At 47.3% G+C, this 18,074-nt stretch overlaps 1 protein-coding gene and 1 long non-coding RNA gene across 10 annotated transcripts in view; one reads left to right on the top strand and one right to left on the bottom strand.

The window, feature by feature from the left end:
- Positions 1–18,074, top strand: part of LOC102119151 (uncharacterized) — a 37,848-nt gene that overhangs the window by 9,239 nt on the left and 10,535 nt on the right. For 3 of the 4 annotated variants that reach the window (XR_012425506.1, XR_285180.5, XR_010581776.2), the window contains 2 exons: positions 12,552–12,707; positions 14,441–15,382. This is a non-coding gene — a long non-coding RNA (uncharacterized lncRNA). Of the gene's footprint in view, positions 1–12,551; positions 12,708–14,440; positions 15,383–18,074 lie in introns of those variants that run through there. The other variant, XR_012425507.1, reaches the window with a different exon arrangement.
- Positions 14,328–18,074, bottom strand: part of RNF135 (ring finger protein 135) — a 29,847-nt gene continuing 26,100 nt past the window's right edge. For 4 of the 6 annotated variants that reach the window (XM_074018972.1, XM_045375165.3, XM_005583389.5 and 1 more), the window contains 2 exons: positions 17,721–17,810; positions 14,392–14,943 (listed from right to left, as the gene is read on the bottom strand). In XM_074018972.1, coding sequence (XP_073875073.1) covers positions 14,917–14,943; positions 17,721–17,810 — 117 coding nt within the window. In that variant the 3' untranslated portion in view covers positions 14,392–14,916. Of the gene's footprint in view, positions 14,944–17,720; positions 17,811–18,074 lie in introns of all 6 variants that reach the window. The other 2 variants (XM_005583388.5, XM_005583386.5) reach the window with 1 other exon arrangement.

Genomic DNA, 18,074 nt, shown 5'->3' with positions numbered 1-18,074 from the left:
TTTGAACTGTTACAAGCATGCTCCTGTGTTACTCAGATAATAAAAACTAATGGATTTACATAAATATTAGATAAGAGCACAAATGAAGGAAAAAGTATGTTAAAGATCATAAATTAATTTTAGTACAACATCTTTTGTACAATTTCAAAGTTTATTGATTTATTTTTATTTATTATCATTTTTTTTTTTTTTTTGATGGAGTCTTGCTCTGTTGCCCACGCTGGAGCGCAGTGGTGTGATCTCGGCTCACTGCAACCTCTGCCTCCTGGGTTCAAGCGATTCTCCTCCCTCAGCCTCCCAAGTAGCTGAGATTATAGGCATGCATCACCATGCCCGGCTAATTTTCGTATTTTTTAGTAGAGACGGGGTTTCGCTATGTTGGCCAGGCTGGTCTTGAACATCTGACCTCAGGTGATCTGCCTGCCTCGGCCTCAGAAAGTGCTGGAATTACAGACGTGAGCCACTGCGTCCGGCCTTTTTTTTTTTTTTTTTTTTTGAGACAGAGTCTCTGTTGCCCAGGCTGGAGTGCAGTGGTGTGATCTTGGCTCACTGCAACCTCCACCTCCCAGGTTCAAGCGATTCTCCTGCCTCAGCCTCCCGAGTAGCTGGAATTACAGACGCCCACCACCACGCCCGGCTAATTTTTGCATTTTTAGTAGAGACGGGGTTTCACCATGTTGGCCAGGCTGGTCTCAAACTCCTGACCTCAGGTGATCTGCCCGCCTCAGCCTCCCAAAGTGCTGGGATTATAGGCATGAGCCACCATGCCCAGCCCAGCCTTTTTTCTGAGACAGAGTCTCAAGTCTTGCTCTGTTGCCCAAGTTGGAGTGCAGAGGCGCAATCTCAGCTCACTGCAGCCTCTGCCTCCCAGGTTCAAGTTATTCTCCTGTCTCGGCCTCCCTAGTAGCTGGGATTACGGGTGCGTGTTACCACACCTGGCTAATTTTTGTATTTTTAGTCTGGTCTCGAACTTCTAACCTCAAGTGATCCACCCGTCTCAGACTCCCAAAGTGCTGGGATTACAGGTATGAGCCACCACACCCAGCCCAGAGTTAATTTAATAATTATGTATTTTAAACTAAGTAGAAATATTTAGAAGGATAGCAATGCTTTAAGTGAAATATTAATGTAGGATATCATGTTTATTAAGTCATTCAACTAAGTTACTAAGTTCCAGTATGCTTAAGGCTCTGCGCTAGGTGCTAGGGACATAGTAATGAACAACATAGATTTATCGAGGCAGGCAAATTGTGAACAAGGAAGTTCATCTTTATACATCCATATTTCTTCTCACTAGAATCCTCCAAATCATTCCCTATTTGCCCTAACTACCCCTTCCAAAAACCTTCCCTAAGAGGTATATCTCATAATCTAAATCTCCTCTGCCTTCCTCCTCCCCACCCCATCGATAGCCCATGCTAGCCTGGCCTGTGTGATTGTGTCCCATTCCTTCTAGCAATCTGCTGTCCCTGCTTGGCTGTGTTAATAGATCACCCCAGGTGACGTAATGCTTTAACCAAGCAGAACCACAAATATCCCCAGAAAGCTCTTAGGAAAATGAGTGGCTTTCCTGTCCCTATCCCTACTATTATGGGTCAGCTTTGATCTGATCTAAACTTGCTGTTCCCACGTCATGTTAGACTCAGTAAGTGAAAGATGCCAGTTCTCCTGGCGGAAACCAGATCTGTATATGCACTCTGGGAAAACATAGCTTTCAACTGTGTCTTCCCTCTGGACAAGAGGAGGACACTCCAGGCAAAGCAAACTGCATGCAAAGGTACGTGGTGTGAGGCAAAGCAAGGGGGCTAGGGTGGAGGGTGTATGTGGGAGAATGGCAGGAAATGAGGGCTGGGGCAGATAAGAGTAGAGAGGTAGGGAAGTCGAACTGTAAGCACTGGTGGTCACAGTGGTGAATCTTAAGCAGAGAAGTGACATGATCTGATTTGTGTTTTGGAAAGCTCATAGTAGCAGAATTAGGAGGATGAATAGGGAAGGGGTTCTGACTGGAGTTACAAGGGCTCCATGATATCATGAAATATATATATTTGATCTTCCTCTTGTTTCCTGATATGGAGCTCCTAAAACCCTTGGCATCTCTGGACTGATGAGTGTCTTTTGGATACCAATTAAATGACTAGAGGCTGGGGGCCCTGAGAGAGCTTCAGGATGGGGACTGGTCACTGGGAAGATCAAGGCAAGATTAAAGTGTTGGGACTTTCAGCCCCACCTCTGGAGAGGAGAAGAGAGCTGAAGGTTAGTTGATCGCCAGTGACCAATGATTTAATCAATTGTGCCTACAGAATGAAGCTTCCATAAACACTCCAAAGCAGTAAGTTTGGAGAGCTTCCAAATAGCTGAACATCTGGAGGTGCCTGGAGGGTGGTGAGCCGGGAGACAGCATGGGAACTCCGTGCCCTTCCCACGTGCCTTGCCATATGCATCTCTTCTATTTGCCAGTTCATTTGTTTCCTTCTTTTTTTTTTTTTCTTTTTTTGTTGAGACGGAATCTCGCTCTGTCGCCCAGGCTGGAGTGCAGTGGCCGGATCTCAGCTCACTGCAAGCTCTGCCTCCCGGGTTTACACCATTCTCCTGCCTCAGCCTCCCAAGTAGCTGGGACTACAGGTGCCCGCCACCTCGCCTGGCTAGTTTTTTGTATTTTTTTAGTAGAGACGGGGTTTCACTGTGTTAGCCAGGATGATCTCGATCTCCTGACCTCGTGATCCGCCCGTCTCGGCCTCCCAAAGTGCTGGGATTACAGGCTTGAGCCACCGCGCCCGGCCCCTTCTTTTTTTTTTTTTTTTTTGAGACAGGGTGTTGTTCTGTCACCCAGTCTGGAGTGCAGTGCTGCACTCACGGCTCACTGCATTCTTAACCTCCTGGGCTCAAGTGATCCTCCTGAAGAACTGGGACTACAGAACTGGGCACCACCATGCCTGGCTAATTCCTTAAAATTTTTTTGTAGAGATGATGTCTCACTGTGTTGCGCAAGCTGGTCTCAAACTCCTGTGCTCAAGTGACCTTCCTGCCTCAGCCTCCCAAAGTGCTGGGATTGCAGGTGTGAGCCACTGTGCCCAGCCCATCTGCATCTTTTGTAATATCCTTTATAATACATGGGTAAACATAAGCATTTCCCTGAGTTCTGTGAGCTGCTGTAGCAAATTAATCTAACACAAAGAAGGGGTTGTGGGAACGCCAATTTATAGCCGTCAATCACAAGCACAGACCACAACCTGGGGCTTGTGATTGGAATCTGAAGTAGGGACAGTCTTGCGGGACTGAGTCCTCAACCTATGGGATCTGACAGTATGTTCTGGTCGATAGTGTCAGAATTGAACTCAATTATAGGATACCTAGCTGGTCTCTGCTATAGAATTGCTTGCTTGGTGTGTGGGGAAATAATTCCCATACATCTGGGTTAACGGAAGCATTCTATGTTGAGAAGAGAGTACAGAATAGGAAACACAGCACTTTGGCCGGATGCGGTGGCTCACACCTATAATCCTAGCACTTTGGGAGGCTGAGGTGGGCGGATCACCTGAGGTCAGGAGTTCGAGACCAGCCTGGCCAACATGGCAAAACCCCGTCTCTACTAAAAATACAAAAAATTAGCTGGGCATGGTGGTGTGTGCCTATAATCCCAGCCACCTAGGAGGCTGAGGCAGTAGAAGAATCGCTTGAACCCAGGACATGGAGGTTGCAGTGAGATGAGATCACGCCACTGCACTTCAGCCTGGCCAACACAGCAAGACTGTCTCCAAATAAAATAATCCAGGAGAGGCTGGGCGCAGTGGCTCATACCTGTAATCTCAGCAGTTTGGAAGGCTAAGGTGGGTGCATCGCTTGAATCCAGAAGTTTGAGACCAGCCTGGGCAACATGATGAAACCCCATCTCTATTAATACATACATACATATATACATAAAATCATCCAGGAGAGAAGAGATAAGAGTCTGAACCCAGAGTGTTGATAAACAGGGAAGAGCGGGGGCCAGAGCTGAGATGGTTTGAGGAGGTGGAATCAAGTGTCGGACCCTGTTGCCTAATTGATACGAAAAGCAGTCAAAGAAAAGAACCTACAGTTACTCCCAAACATTATATCCTGGAGACTGCCCCTGACTAAATCCATGAGGTTCTCTCCCACAGGGCATATTGATTTTGAAAAATAAAAGTGAAACACTTCAGTGGGGAAGGAGAGAAGACACAGTCCTTCATTGAGATAATACAGCCGTAAAAGAATGAGACCTCTGGTGAAAGTCATGTCTCTGGAGAGAAGAAGAAGGAACTGTCGCTCCAGACCAATCTCTTAGAATCATGTTTCCCAAAGTGGTAAAACAAGAGATCACTGTAGATGGAGCGAGGACATTGAGAAACAGTGACTCTCGAGTGTAGGAAGTCTTTCCCTTTTCTCTTATCTTTGGATCCTAAGTCAAGATGAAAACAAGGGCTCCTGAGCAAGCCTCCGGTCCAGAGCCTCAGACAGAGGACAATAGTAAGCTAGTCACATTGTTGCCGTTTCCTGGAAACATGTTTAGAGTTGCCCCTGTACCTAAAACACATGACTCTGGTTTCCATCTATATAAGTTCAAATGTTTTTTGTGGTTTTTTTTGAGATGGAGTCTTGCTCTGTCTCCCATGCTGGAGTGCGGTGACGCGATCTAGGCTCAGCAAGCTCCACCCTCCGGGTTCACGCCATTCTCCTGCCTCAGCCTCCTGAGTAGCTGGGACTACAGGCGCCTGCCACCATGCCTGGCTAATTTTTTTTGTATGTATTTTTAGTAGAGACGAGGTTTCACCATTTTAGCCAGGATGGTCTCAATCTCCTGACCTAGTGATCCACCTGCCTCCGCCTCCCAAAGTGCTGGGATTACAGGCGTGAGCCACCGTGCCCGGCCTAAATGTTTATTTTTAAAATTGGCCGGACAGGGTAGCTTATGCCTGTAATCCTAGCACTTTGGGAGGCCTAGGCAGGTGGCTCAAGTGAGGTCAGGAGTTTGAGACCAGCCTAGCCAACATGGTAAAACCCTGTCTCTCCTAAAAATACAAAAATTAGCAAGGTGTGTTGGTGGGCACTTGTGATCCTAGCTACTTGGGAGGCTGAGGCAGGAGAATCGCTTGAACCTGGGAGGCGGAGGTTGCAGTGAGCCGAGATCACACCACTGCACTCCAATCTGGGCAACAGAGAGACTCTGTATCAAATAAATAAATAAAATAAAGGTATGTGAGGAGGGAAAAGTGAGTTGACTTAAGAAAAAATATTAAGTAAATTATGGTACAAGAGATCTGAAAAGCTGTTAAGAATCATCCAGTTGGCACATGAACAGCTGAAGACTGGGAAACGCTGTCCTTAAAAAAATCCTGTGGCTAATTAGGAAGGCAAATCCCAAATCAAAATAAACCTTCAGCATGATGTAAATACTACAATTAAAGAGGAAGTCTGCAGTCTTTGAAAGGACAGTCACGCAGTGGTTAGGGTTTTCAGGAGTCATGAATGAGGATGAATTTGGAGTCTGGGGCTAAGGGCTCAAGCAGAGTTAGGGGTGATGGAGCTAAGCATACACCAAGGAAGATCCTCGATTTCCTGTCAAAAGTCCCAAGTTCCGGCCGGGCGCGGTGGCTCACGCCTGTAATCCCAGCACTTTGGGAGGCCGAGACGGGCGGATCACGAGGTCAGGAGATCGAGACCATCCTGGCTAACACGGTGAAACCCTGTCTCTACTAAAAAAAAAATACAAAAAACTAGCCGGGCGAGGTGGCGAGCGCCTGTAGTCCCAGCTACTCGGGAGGCTGAGGCAGGAGAATGGCGTAAACCCGGGAGGCGGAGCTTGCAGTGAGCTGAGATCCGGCCACTGCACTCCAGCCTGGGCGACAGAGCAAGACTCCGTCTCAAAAAAAAAAAAAAAAAAGTCCCAAGTTCCCTGGGGAAGGCCTTTCTCCCTTAACCAGGGCAAGGGGGCCTGAGACGTCTCCTCAGATTTCTCAGGCATTGATTGATTTTGTGTTTTGTTGCTGAAATCAGCTGGAAAAAAAGGTCTTCAAATTAAACTTTTCCAGGAAAAAAAAAAGTAAGCCACACACAGTGGCTCACATCTATAAAAATCCAGCACTTTGGGAGGGTGAAGTGGAAGGATTCCTTCAGTCTAGGAGTTTGAGACCAGCCTGGGCAACATAGGGAGAACGTGTGTCTACAAAACATAAAAAATTTAGCTGGGTGTGGTGGCTCATGCCTGTAGTCCCAGCTACTCAGGAGGCTGAGGTAGGAGGATCACTTGAGCCCGGGAGGTCAAGGTTGCAGTGAGCCATAATGACACCACTGCACTCCAGCCTAGGTGACAGAGCAAGACACTGTCTCAAAAATAAAATAAAATAGGCTGGGTGCAGTGGCTCACACCTGTAATCCCTCCACTTTGGGAGGCCAAGGCAGGCGCATCACCTGAGGTCAGGAGTTCGAGACCAGCCTGGCCAACATGGCGAAACCCCATCTCTACTAAAAATACAAAAAATAGCTGGGCATGGTGGCCTATGCCTGTAGTCCCAGCTACTTGGGAGGCTGAGGCAGGAGAATAGCTTGAACCCCGGAGGCAGAGGTCACAGTAAGCCGAGATCCTGCCACTGCACTCCAACCTGGGTGACAGAGCGAGACTCTGTCTCAAAAAAATAATAATAACATAAAATTGGCTGGGCGCGGTGGCTCATGCGGGTGGATCACAAGGTCAGGAGATTGAGACCATCCTGGCTAACATAATGAAACCCCATCTCTACTAAAAATACAAAAAATTAGGCAGGCATGGTGGTGGGTACCTGTAGTCCCAGCTACTCATGAGGCTGAAGCAGGAGAATGGCATGAACCCAGGAGACGGAGCTTGCAGTGAGCTGAGATCGCGCCACTGCACTCCAGCCAGGGTGACAGAGCAAGACTCTGTCTAAAAAATAAATAACATAGGCCGGGCGCGGTGGCTCAAGCCTGTAATCCCAGCACTTTGGGAGGCCGAGACGGGCGGATCACGAGGTCAGGAGATCTAGACCATCCTGGCTAACACGGTGAAACCCCGTCTCTACTAAAAAATACAAAAAAAAAAAACTAGCCGGGCGAGGTGGCGGGCGCCTGTAGTCCCAGCTACTCGAGAGGCTGAGGCGGGAGAATGGCATAAACCCGGGAGGCGGAGCTTGCAGTGAGCTGAGATCCGGCCACGGCACTCCAGCCTGGGCGACAGAGCGAGACTCCGTCTCAAAAAAAAAAAAAAAAAAAAAAAACATAAAATGAAATAAAAATAAGGCCAGCACAGTGGCTCACCCCTGTAATCCCAGCACTCTGGGAGACCAAGATGGGTGGATCACTTGAGGTCAGGAGTTCAAGACCAGCTTGGCCAACATTGCGAAACCCGGTCTCTACTAAAAGTATAAAAAATTAGCCAGGCGTGATGGCACGTGAGGCAGGAGAATCACTTCAACCTGAGAGATGGAGGTTGCAGTGAGCCAAGATTGTGCCACTGCACTCCAGCCTAGGCAACAGAGTGAGACTGTCTCAAAAACAAAACAAAACAAAACAGCATTTGAGAGAGAAGCAAGGAACAGATAGATTAGAGGTTTCCTCAAGCCTAACAAGATGGTGGCTTCCTGCTTAGCAGGTGGTCTTCCAGGAACCCAAAGCCCTGGATCCAATAGTGGGTTCGACAGAACTATCCAGCAGCTGCCTCACCAGAGTGTGTGAGTGGAAGAGAAGAGAGAAAGAGAGAAGCAGCCCACAGCACTGATGAGGACACTCCATTCTCCCCAACCCCCAGGAGAAAAAGCACTTAAGAGAGACAAGGCCTCACAGAAAACAAATTTTTTAGAACAGTGTCCCCAGATAGCACAAGAAGCTGCCAAAGGAGTTCCTGGTGCTCTCCCATGAGGCTGTGTGTCTCTCCTACAGACTGAATGTTTGTGTTCTCCCAAAATTCATGTACTGAAATCCTAACCCCAAATGTGACGGTACTGGGAGGTGATTAGGTCATGAAGATAGAGGCTTCATGAATGAGATTAGTGACTGTAATCCCAGCACTTTGGGAGGCTGAGGTGGGTGGATCACCAGAGGTCAGGAGTTCAAGACCAGCCTAGCCAACACTGTGAAACCGTCTGTACTAAAAAATACAAAAATAAGCCAGGTGTGGTGGCGGGCACCTGTAATCCCAGCTACTCTGGAGGCTGTGGCAGAGAGAATTGCTTGAACCCGGGAGGAAGATGTTGCAGTAAGCCAAGATCACTTCACTCCATGAAGCCACTTCACTCCGTCCTGGATGACAGAGTGAGACTCTGACTCAAAAAAAAAAAAAAAAAAAAAAAAGGGAGGTGGGGGAACTCCTGAGTGCTCCCTCACTAGACACCAAATCTGCCAGCACCTTGATTTTGGACTCCCCAGCCTCCAGAACTGTGATAAATAAAATTCTTTTCTTTTCTTTCTTTCTTTTTATTTTCTTTTCTCTTTTTTCTTCTCCCCCCTCTCTCTTCCTCTCTCTTGCTCTCTCTCTCCCTCCCTCCTCTCTCTCTGTTTCTTTTAGACGGTCTTGCTCTGTCACCCAGGCTGGAGTGCAGTGGCATGATCACAGCTCACTACAGCCTTGACCTCCTGGGCCCATGCAGTCCTCCAGCCTCAGTCTCCAGAGTCGCTGAGACTCCAGGCACATGCCATCACACTCAGCCAATATAAAGATTTTGTGGAGATGGGGTCTGTTTGTTGTCCAGGCTGGTCTCAAACTCCTGGGTTCAAGTGTTGCTCCTGCTTTGGCCTCCCAGAGTGCTGGGATTGCAGGAGTGAGTCACCATACTCAGCTGAGAAATACATTTCTGGTTTTTGTAAGCCACCCAGTCTATGGCAGTCTGTTATAGTAGCCCGAATGGACTGAGACAGTCCCCAGGGAAAGTCTTTCTGGCTTGGTCCACGGGCAGATGATTTCCTCACCCCCACAGTGCAGACCCCAGTGACAGGTCCTCATCCACTGGCATTTCAGCTTTAGTTATTCTCCTTTGGAGATTTTACGTTTTGTTTGAGGGAAGGACACTATTTTCTACAGTGTCCTGGAAGAGATACGCTGACACAAAGTGCAAGCCAAAAGCAAAGGAATCAAAAGTGATAGCCTTCCTTCCTTTCCTATCTTTCTGATTCTAGTGCTCTGGCTCCAGTCTGGGGACATCATGTGGCCAGCAGATAAAACCAACACTCGCAGAGGCCTCATTGCAATACATACTGTCTGAGAGGACAATATTTAACCAAAGAACCTCAAGAGGCTAAAACCCTGCACTCCAAACTCTGAATCTTGACTCAAAAGGCAAACATCAAAGTAACTCTGGGTGAGAAGATAAAAGCTCCATGATGCAGAAAGTGAGGGCCCATAGCTTCTTTTTATTTATTTGTTTATTTATTTTTGAGACAGAGTCTCGCTCTGTCTGCCAGGCTGGAGTGCAGTTGTGTAATCTTGGCTCACTGCAACCTCCATCTCCTGGGTTCAAGCGGTTCTCCTGCCCCAGCCTCCCAAGTAGCTGGGACTACAGGTGCCCGCCATCATGCCCAGATAATTTTTGTATTTTTAGTAGAGATGGGGTTTCACCATATTGGCCAGGCTGGTCTTGAACTCTTGACCTTGTGGTCCGCCTGCCTCAGCCTCCCAAAGTGCTAGGATTACAGGCGTGAGCCACTGCGCCCAGCCTTATTTATTTATTTTTGAGACAGAGTCTCGATTATCACCCAGGCTGGAGTACAGTGGCACAATCATGGCTCACTGCAACCTCCGCCTCCCGGGCTCAAGCGGTTCTCCTGCCTCAGCGTCCAAATAGCTGGGATTACAGGTGCGTGCTACTATGCCCAGCTAATTTTTGTATTTTTAGTAGAGACAAGTTTTCACCATGTTAAGTAGGCTGGTCTCGAACTCCTGACCTCAGGTGAACCATCCACCTCAGCCTCCAAAAGTGCTGAGATTATAGGTGTGAGCCACCACACCCGGCCACGCATAGCTTCTTAGTGGTCACTTGGCACAAACAGGGAACCCCTGTCCCTGCTTAGACAACTCAAGGCCACTATATTAAGGACAACCACCAAAATCAGAAAGAAAGGGTACCTCATGACTTTAGGGCTAGCTGTGTCCCATCAAAGCGGAAGGCCAGGTCCTGGCCTTAGCATAGGACCTTATTGGAGAGTAACAAGGGGAGAGGCTTCAGAGTGAGAAAACCGGTCAGGCGTGGTGGCTCAAACCTGTAATCCCAGAACTTTGGGAGGCCGAGGCAGGTAGATCACTTGAGGTCAGGAATTCGAGACCAGGCTGGACAACATGGTAAAACCCTGTCTCTCCTAAAAATACAAAAATTAGCCGAGCATGGGGGTGCACACCTATAATCCCACCTACTTGGGAGGCTGAGGCACGAGAATCACTTGAACCCTGGAGGCGTAAGTTGCAGTGAGCCGAGATCACACCACTGCACTCCAGCCTGAGCGACAGAGCAAGACTTTAAAAAAAAAAAGGAAAGAAAAAAAAGTGAGAAAACTAGGCCTGGTTTCAGCTCTGCCATGACTGGCTGATCAACCCTGGACAAACCACCACGCGTGTCCCAGCCTCTGCTTCCTTACGCATCAACAAGAAGGTAATAATGCCCATCACACAGGGCAGTGGTGAGGCTCAGAAAGCATATTAGTAGACCATGTGGAAGAATTCTGCTTGCCCCTGTTTTGAAGGAGCGATTAACCATGTATAGAAATTAGGCGTGAGTCTCAGGATGATAAAGGCCAAGGTGGGTGATATTAAGATGCAATTCCATCATTGCTGCTGTGATTATCATCACCCTTGTATTCTTCCGATTTCCTCACCTCCAACTTTATTTAATGCTTTCAGCAACCCTGTGAGGAAGGTAAGGACGGGCAAATAATTATGATGTCCATTTTAGAGGGGAAAGAAAGGCAAGAAGAGTTTATACTGTCAAATGCTGCCTGGCTGGTTTGCATGACAGGGCTTTCTCTTCAACCTAGTTCAGGAGCTGAACGTCCCCATCTTCAGAATAGGTACAAGTCAACAGCAGAGCTCTTATATGGATGAATTGTAAGACAAAAAAAAAAAAAAAAAAAAGAGAAAGAGAGACATGTATATTAGGAGATAAGAGACCTCAAATAATGGGTATGAGGGTTCTTTCTGGGGGTGATGACAATATCCTAAAATTAGATTATGGTGATGGTTTTACAACTCTGTAAATACAGTAAAAAACATATATTTGTACACCTTAAGTGAATTTCATAGAATGTAAATTATATGTCAGCCAGGCGCAGTGGCTCGCGCCTGTAATCCTAGCACTTTGGGAGGCTGAGGTAGGCTGATTGCTTGAGCTCAGGAGTTCGAGACCAGCCTGGGCAACATGGTGAAACCCCATCTCTACTAAAAATGCAAAAATTAGCTGGGCGTGGTGGCGCATGCCTGTAATCCCAGCTGCTCGGGAGGCTGAGGATCACTTGAACCCGGGAGGCAGAGGTTGCAGTGAGCCAAGATTCACACCACTGTACTCCAGCTTGGGTGACAATGTGAGACCCTGTCTCCAAAATAAAATAAATAAATAAATAATATTCCCAACAAAGCTGTTAAAGGAAAGGACATACCATTTTTTTTATTTTTTTTTATTTTTTATTTTTTTTTTTTTTTTTGAGACGGAGTCTTGCTCTGTCACCCAGGCTGGAGTGCAGTGGCCGGATCTCAGCTCACTGCAAGCTCCTCCTCTCGGGTTCACGCCATTCTCCTGCCTCAGCCTCCCGAGTAGCTGGGACTACAGGCACCCGCCACTTCGCCCGGCTAGTTTTTTGTATTTTTTAGTAGAGACGGGGTTTCACCGTATTAGCCAGGATGGTCTCGATCTCCTGACCTCATGATCCGCCCGTCTCGGCCTCCCAAAGTGCTGGGATTACAGGCTTGAGCCACCGCGCCCGGCCTAATACCATTTTTTTTAATGGGCAAGATGAAACTACTGTGGCTATGGATGCCTATTTGAGTGATAAAACTCTAAAGAAATGCAAGGAAGTGATTGGTGTGAAAGTCAAGACTCCTTTCAGGCACAGGGAGGGTTTTGTGATTAGAATGGGGCACAGGAAGGAGCTTCTGGGGCGGGTAGTAGGTTCTATTTCTTGACGTGAATGATAGTTACAAGGGTATTTACCTTATAATAACTCATTAAGCTCCACATGTTTCATGTAGTTTTCTGTATCTGTTTTCTTATACAATAAAATGGTTGTTAAAAATAGGGGAAATCAAGTATGAAATAACACCCTGTGTCAGACATACTGTAGGGTGGCCCCCGTGAGCCCCACTTCCTGGCATTCATGTCCTTCTGTAATCCCCTCCCCTGGAGTGTGGGTGGTACCGTGACTTGCTTCTAATCAACAGAAGGCAAAGGCAATGGGATGTACATGATTACGTGTTTATGTGGTTATGCTATGTGAGATTTTTTTTTTTAATTTATTTATTATTATTATACTTTAAGTTGTAGGGTACATGTGCATAACGTGCAGGTTTGTTAGCTATGTGAGATTTTGTGTCATCTGGCTAGGATACCCTCTCCCTTGTTGGCTTTGAGGAAGCAAGCAGCTGTGTTGCAAAGGCCTATGGAGTAAGGAACTGAGGGTGGTCTCCAGCCAACAACCAGAAAGAAACTGAGGCCCTCAGTCCGGCAACTCACAAGGAACTGAAGGCTGCCAACAACCATGTGAGTTTGGAGGCAGATCCTTCCCCATTCGAGCCTCTGATGACCCTGTGTCCCCAGATGACATGTTGACTGCAGCTTGTAAAACTCCGATGTAGGAGCTCAGCTAAGCTATGCCCTGACTCCTGACTCACAGAAAGTGTGAAATAATATATATGTGTTATTTTAAACCATTAAATTTGTGGCAATATTCTTCATAGCGATTGATAAGTAGCAAATTGTGTTTAGAGATCCTCTGAGACTGTCCTCAGGTTCAGTGATTCCCTAGAAGGACTCACAGAATTCAGCAAAGCTGTTGTACTCATGGTTACAGTTTATTACAGTGAAAGGCTACAGATTAAAATCAGCAATGAAGAAAGGCACAGGAGGCAAGGTCCAAGAGAACTTCCAATTATCCTCTCCTGGCAGAGTCTTCAGGATAATGCTTAATTCTCCCAGCAATGATGTGTGGACACAATGATGTGTGCACAGAGTATTACCAACCAGGGTAGCTCAGCCATGCCTTGGTGTCTAGGGCTTTTACTGGAGATTGGTCACATAGGCATGCTTCACTGCCCACATGGCTGACTTAGTCTCCTCAGCTTGACCTTGCAAGGTCAAGCTAATACTTATTTATTTATTTATTTATTTTTTTGGAGACGGAGTCTCGCTCTGTCGCCCAGGCTGGAGTGCAGTGGCCGGATCTCAGCTCACTGCAAGCTCCGCCTCCCAGGTCTACGCCATTCTCCTGCCTCAGCCTCCCGAGTAGCTGGGACTACAGGCGCCCGTCACCTCGCCTGGCTAGTTTTTTGTATTTTTTAGTAGAGACGGGGTTTCACTGTGTTAGCCAGGATGGTCTCGATCTCCTGACCTCGTGATCCGCCCGTCTCGGCCTCCCAAAGTGCTGGGATTACAGGCTTGAGCCACCGCGCCCGGCTAGGTCAAGCTAATACTGCATGGCCCAAGGCCCACAGGTAAACAAAAACACTCTTATCAGGCAGGATATTCTAATGGCTTAGAGGTTATCTCCCAGGAGCCGGGCAGGGGCCTGTCCTTTATTTGGAATGTCCAGGGTTCAAACATCCCAAGTTCATCCTGTATCACACAAAAGGATTAACTTCAAAAGTGGTATTCTTGGCCAGGTGTTGTGGCTCACACCTGTAATCCAGCACCTTGGGAGGCTGAGGTGGGAGGACTGCTTAAGGCCAGGAATTCGACGCCAGCCTGGGCAACCTAGGGAGATCCAATCGCTATTGTAATTTTTCTTAAAAGTGGTATTCTTCGAGACTCTGTCTCAAAAAAAAAAAAAACAAAAAAAAAAACAAAAAAACGGCCGGGCGCGGTGGCTCACGCCTGTAATCCCAGCACTTTGGGAGGCCGAGGCGGGCGGATCACAAGGTCAGGAGATCGAGACCATCCTGGCTAACACGGTGAAACCCCGTCTCTACTAAAAATGCAAAAAATTAGCCGGGCGAGGCGGCGGGCGCCTGTAGTCCCAGCTACTCGGGAGGCTGAGGCAGGAGGAGAATGGCGTAAACCCGGGAGGCGGAGCTTGCAGTGAGCCGAGATCGCACCACTGCACTCCAGCCTGGGCGACTAAGCGAGACTCTGTCTCAAAAAAATAAATAAATAAATAAAATAAAATAAAAGTGGTATTCTGAAGTTACTACCCTGATTGATGACAGGGAGAGAGACCAGGAAACCACTGTGTTGTAATCCCTGAGGAAACCTTACACCTTTACTTGCTTTATTATCAGGTGGTTTCCAGGATGTAAGCCATACAGCCAGAAGGCAGGGTGCAGAGGAGAGGCGGCAGAGATGGTACACTCGTACAGAAGCTTCTCCTGATTGTCCACCGAATAGAAGGCAAGCTTCCCCTCCTCAAGGTTCAGCCAGATGCCCACCACCCCAGGTCTGTCTGAGCCAAGGACAGTTTCCTTGACCATGTGCCATGCAGAGAGCTGGTTAGTCCCCTTCCATTCCACACAACAAGAGTCCATAGTCCTTCCCAGGACCTGGTCACGGCTCATCTCCCAGGAAGCCACCCCAACTGCCCAGTGGCTGCAGTTCCTAGTGTCCACTTCCCAGTAATGCTTTCCAGAAAAGAGGGCCTGGGAACACAAGACCTGGCTGGTAGAAAACCTCTCACAGCTCCAGCGATAGGGTTGTGGGCGGTGAGACACAGTCACTGTACGGGAATCCGTGGACACCTCCAGGCTGCAGGAAAGGCTCTTCAAGTTAAAGGTTGGATGGATGGCCCCTTTGGGAAAAAAAAAAGAATACCAAGAACATGGCCAGTCATCTTTTGACCATCCATGCTAAGAAGTCTGGGAATAGCAAAAAGCAACTTTGTATCTTTTGGTGTGATGTTTCACTCACACTGGCATTAAAATTATTCGGTGGGATGTTTCACTCACACTGGCATTAAAATTATTTGGTGTGATGTTTCACTCACACTGGCATTAAAATTATTCGGTGTGATGTTTCACTCACACTGGCATTAAAATTATTCGGTGGGATGTTTCACTCACACTGGCATTAAAATTATTTGGTGTGATGTTTCACTCACACTGGCATTAAAATTGGTACATCACCCAACAGAAAGAAATGATAAATGTTTCAGATGATAGATAAGCTAACTACCTTGATCTGATCACTATGCATCATATGTATTAAAACATCACTATGTATCCCATAAATATGTACAATGACTACATTTATTTATTTTAAAAATTTATTTAGAAAAGAAGCAGGATTTTGCCATGTTTCCCAGGCTGGTGTTGAACTCCTGAGCTCCAGCAATCCTGCCATCTCAGCCTCCCAAAGTGCTGCGATTACAGGCATGAGCCACTGCACCCAGACTATACAATTATTATATGTCAATTTTTAAAATCAGGCCAGCCCGGCGCGGTGGCTCACGCCTCTAATCCCAGCACTTTGGGAGGCCGAGGCAGGCAGATCACAAGGTCAGGAGATCAAGACCATCCTGACTAACACGGTGAAACCCTGTCTCTACTAAAAACACAAAAAATTAGCCAGGCATGGTGGTAGGCTCCTGTAGCAGAGCTTGCAGTGAGCCGAGATCACGCCACTGCACTCTAGCCTGGGCGACAGAGCGAGGCTCCGTCTCAAAAAAAAAAAAAAAAAAAATTAGCTGGGCATAGTAGCTCATGCCTGTAATCCCAGCTACTCGGGAGGCTGAGGCAGGAAAATTGCTTGAGCCTGGGAGGCAGAGGTTGCAGTGAGCCAAGATGTGCCACTGCACTCCAGCCTGGGGAACAGAGAAGATTTTGTCTCAAAAACAAAACAAAACAAAACAAACAAACAAACAAACGGTGGCCCACACCTATTATCCCAGCACTTTGGGAGGCTGAGGCGGGCAGATCACGAGGTCAGGAGTTTGAGACCAGCCATGGCTAACCTGGTGAAACCCCGTTTCTACTAAAAATACAAAAAATTAGCCAGGCATGGTAGCACATGCCTGTAATCCCAGCTACTCGGGAGGCTGAGGCAGGGGAATCATTTGAACCCAGGAGCCAGAGGTTGCAGTGAGCCGAGATCGTGCCATTGCACTCCAGCTTGGGCAACAAGAGCGAAACTCCTTCTCAAAAAAAAAAAAAAAAAAAAATTCAAGCCAGGCACAGTGGCTCATGCCTGGAATCCCAGCACTTTGAGAGGCTGAGGTGGGAGGATCACTTGAGGCGAGGAGTTCCAGACCAGCCTGGGCAACATAGAGAGACCCTGTCTCTACAAAAATAAGCAAGCAAACAACAAAAAATTGGTACATTGACTTGCAATTTTCTATACATACCTCTGATATTATTATATCAACAATACCCCTTTCCCATATTAATTTTTACTAACCCACTAGTCATCTTTTAGGAAGCCCTCTTGGCATCCCACCCAGCAAAGTCATCTCTTGCTTTTCTCAACACCTCTGGTGCTTTATGTGTTCTCTCATGATACTTACCAGCTTCTATCTATCTATCTATCTACCTACCTACCTACCTACCTACCTACCTACCTACCTACCTATATATATATATTTTTTGAGACAGAGTTTTGCTCTTGTTGCCCAGGCTGGAGTGCAATGGCACGATCTCAGCTCACCACAACCTCTGCCTCCCAGGTTCAAGCAATTCTCCTGCGTCGGCCTCCAGAGAAGCTGTGATTACAGACATGCACCACCATGCCTGGCTAATTTTGTATTTTTAGTAGAGACGGGGTTTCTCCATGTTGGCCAGGCTGGTCTCGAACTCCCGACCTCAAGTGATCCACCTGCCTCGGCCTCCCAAAGTGCTGGGATTATAGGCATGAGCCACCGTGCCTGGCCCATCTTCTATCTATCTAGCTGTTTATACCTTCCCAGTTAAACTGAAACTTCCTGATGAAGGACCATATCTTATTCACTTTGTATATTTAATACGGTTTCCTATTGAGTGAATAAATTGCTAACTCTTATAAAACATGACTACTCCAGGTGTTTTACTCATACTCACTCACTTAACCCTCATAGCAATCCCGCAAGAGAAGTACTATATTATCTCCGTTTTACAGATGAGGAAACCCAGGCTCTAGGAGTTTAAGTGACTTGTTCAAGATCACACAGCTAGTTAGTGGAGCTGCTGGGCTTCAAACCCAAGCAGTCTGGCTCCGGGATCCATGCTCTTAAGGACTGTCCCAGACTGAGATGGCAGAAATATCTCAGCAGGTTTAGGAAAAGGCAGTTGGTTGTAGTTGGTGGCCACAGCACAGATGCAGAAATACCTCAGCAGGTTTGGGTATTTGGCTGTAGTTGGTGGCCACAGCAGAGAGGCTCAAAGGTTGGCTGGACTCTTGAGTGCTCTTGGATCTAGAGTCTCAACCTGCTTTGCCTTTGCAATCAGCTCCCCTCGTGGAGGGACCTAGTATAGGGAACACACTCATGTGCAGTAAGCCAAGGAGTGGCCCTAGCAGTAGGGAGATGGACATACGATGTTCTCGAAGCTCTGCTCCACAGCAAGCCAAACCCAGGTTTAAAGTGGACCACATACTTACACTGAGCAAACTGAGAAGCTCTCTTGAGTGCAGGGTGGCTCTGGTCAGGCAATGGGCATGAGGAGGAAGATGGGGCTTCCGGGAGTTCTCCTAAATAACAAAAAAATTAAGAGAGGAAAGTCCCATCAGAAAAAGGCAAACTGAAGGTATCCAAACATCATGATCAAGGCACATGGCTTGTCTTCTTATCATCTGCACATTTTTCAGTGTCAGGACCGGATCAGGCAGAGGCAGTGCCTGTAGCCCGGGTATGTGCACCTCCATGTTCTCACTGTGGACTTTTCACTCTTTCTTCACTAAGCTCTCAGCTCCTTGCTGGGAAAGATCTCGTCCATCTATGTGTTCTAAGCACCA

This window comes from Macaca fascicularis, chromosome 16 (assembly GCF_037993035.2).
Source record: "Macaca fascicularis isolate 582-1 chromosome 16, T2T-MFA8v1.1".
Classification (NCBI taxonomy): domain Eukaryota; kingdom Metazoa; phylum Chordata; class Mammalia; order Primates; family Cercopithecidae; genus Macaca; species Macaca fascicularis.
Note: the sequence above shows the minus strand (reverse complement) of the source record. Positions and strands in the feature narration are given on the sequence as shown.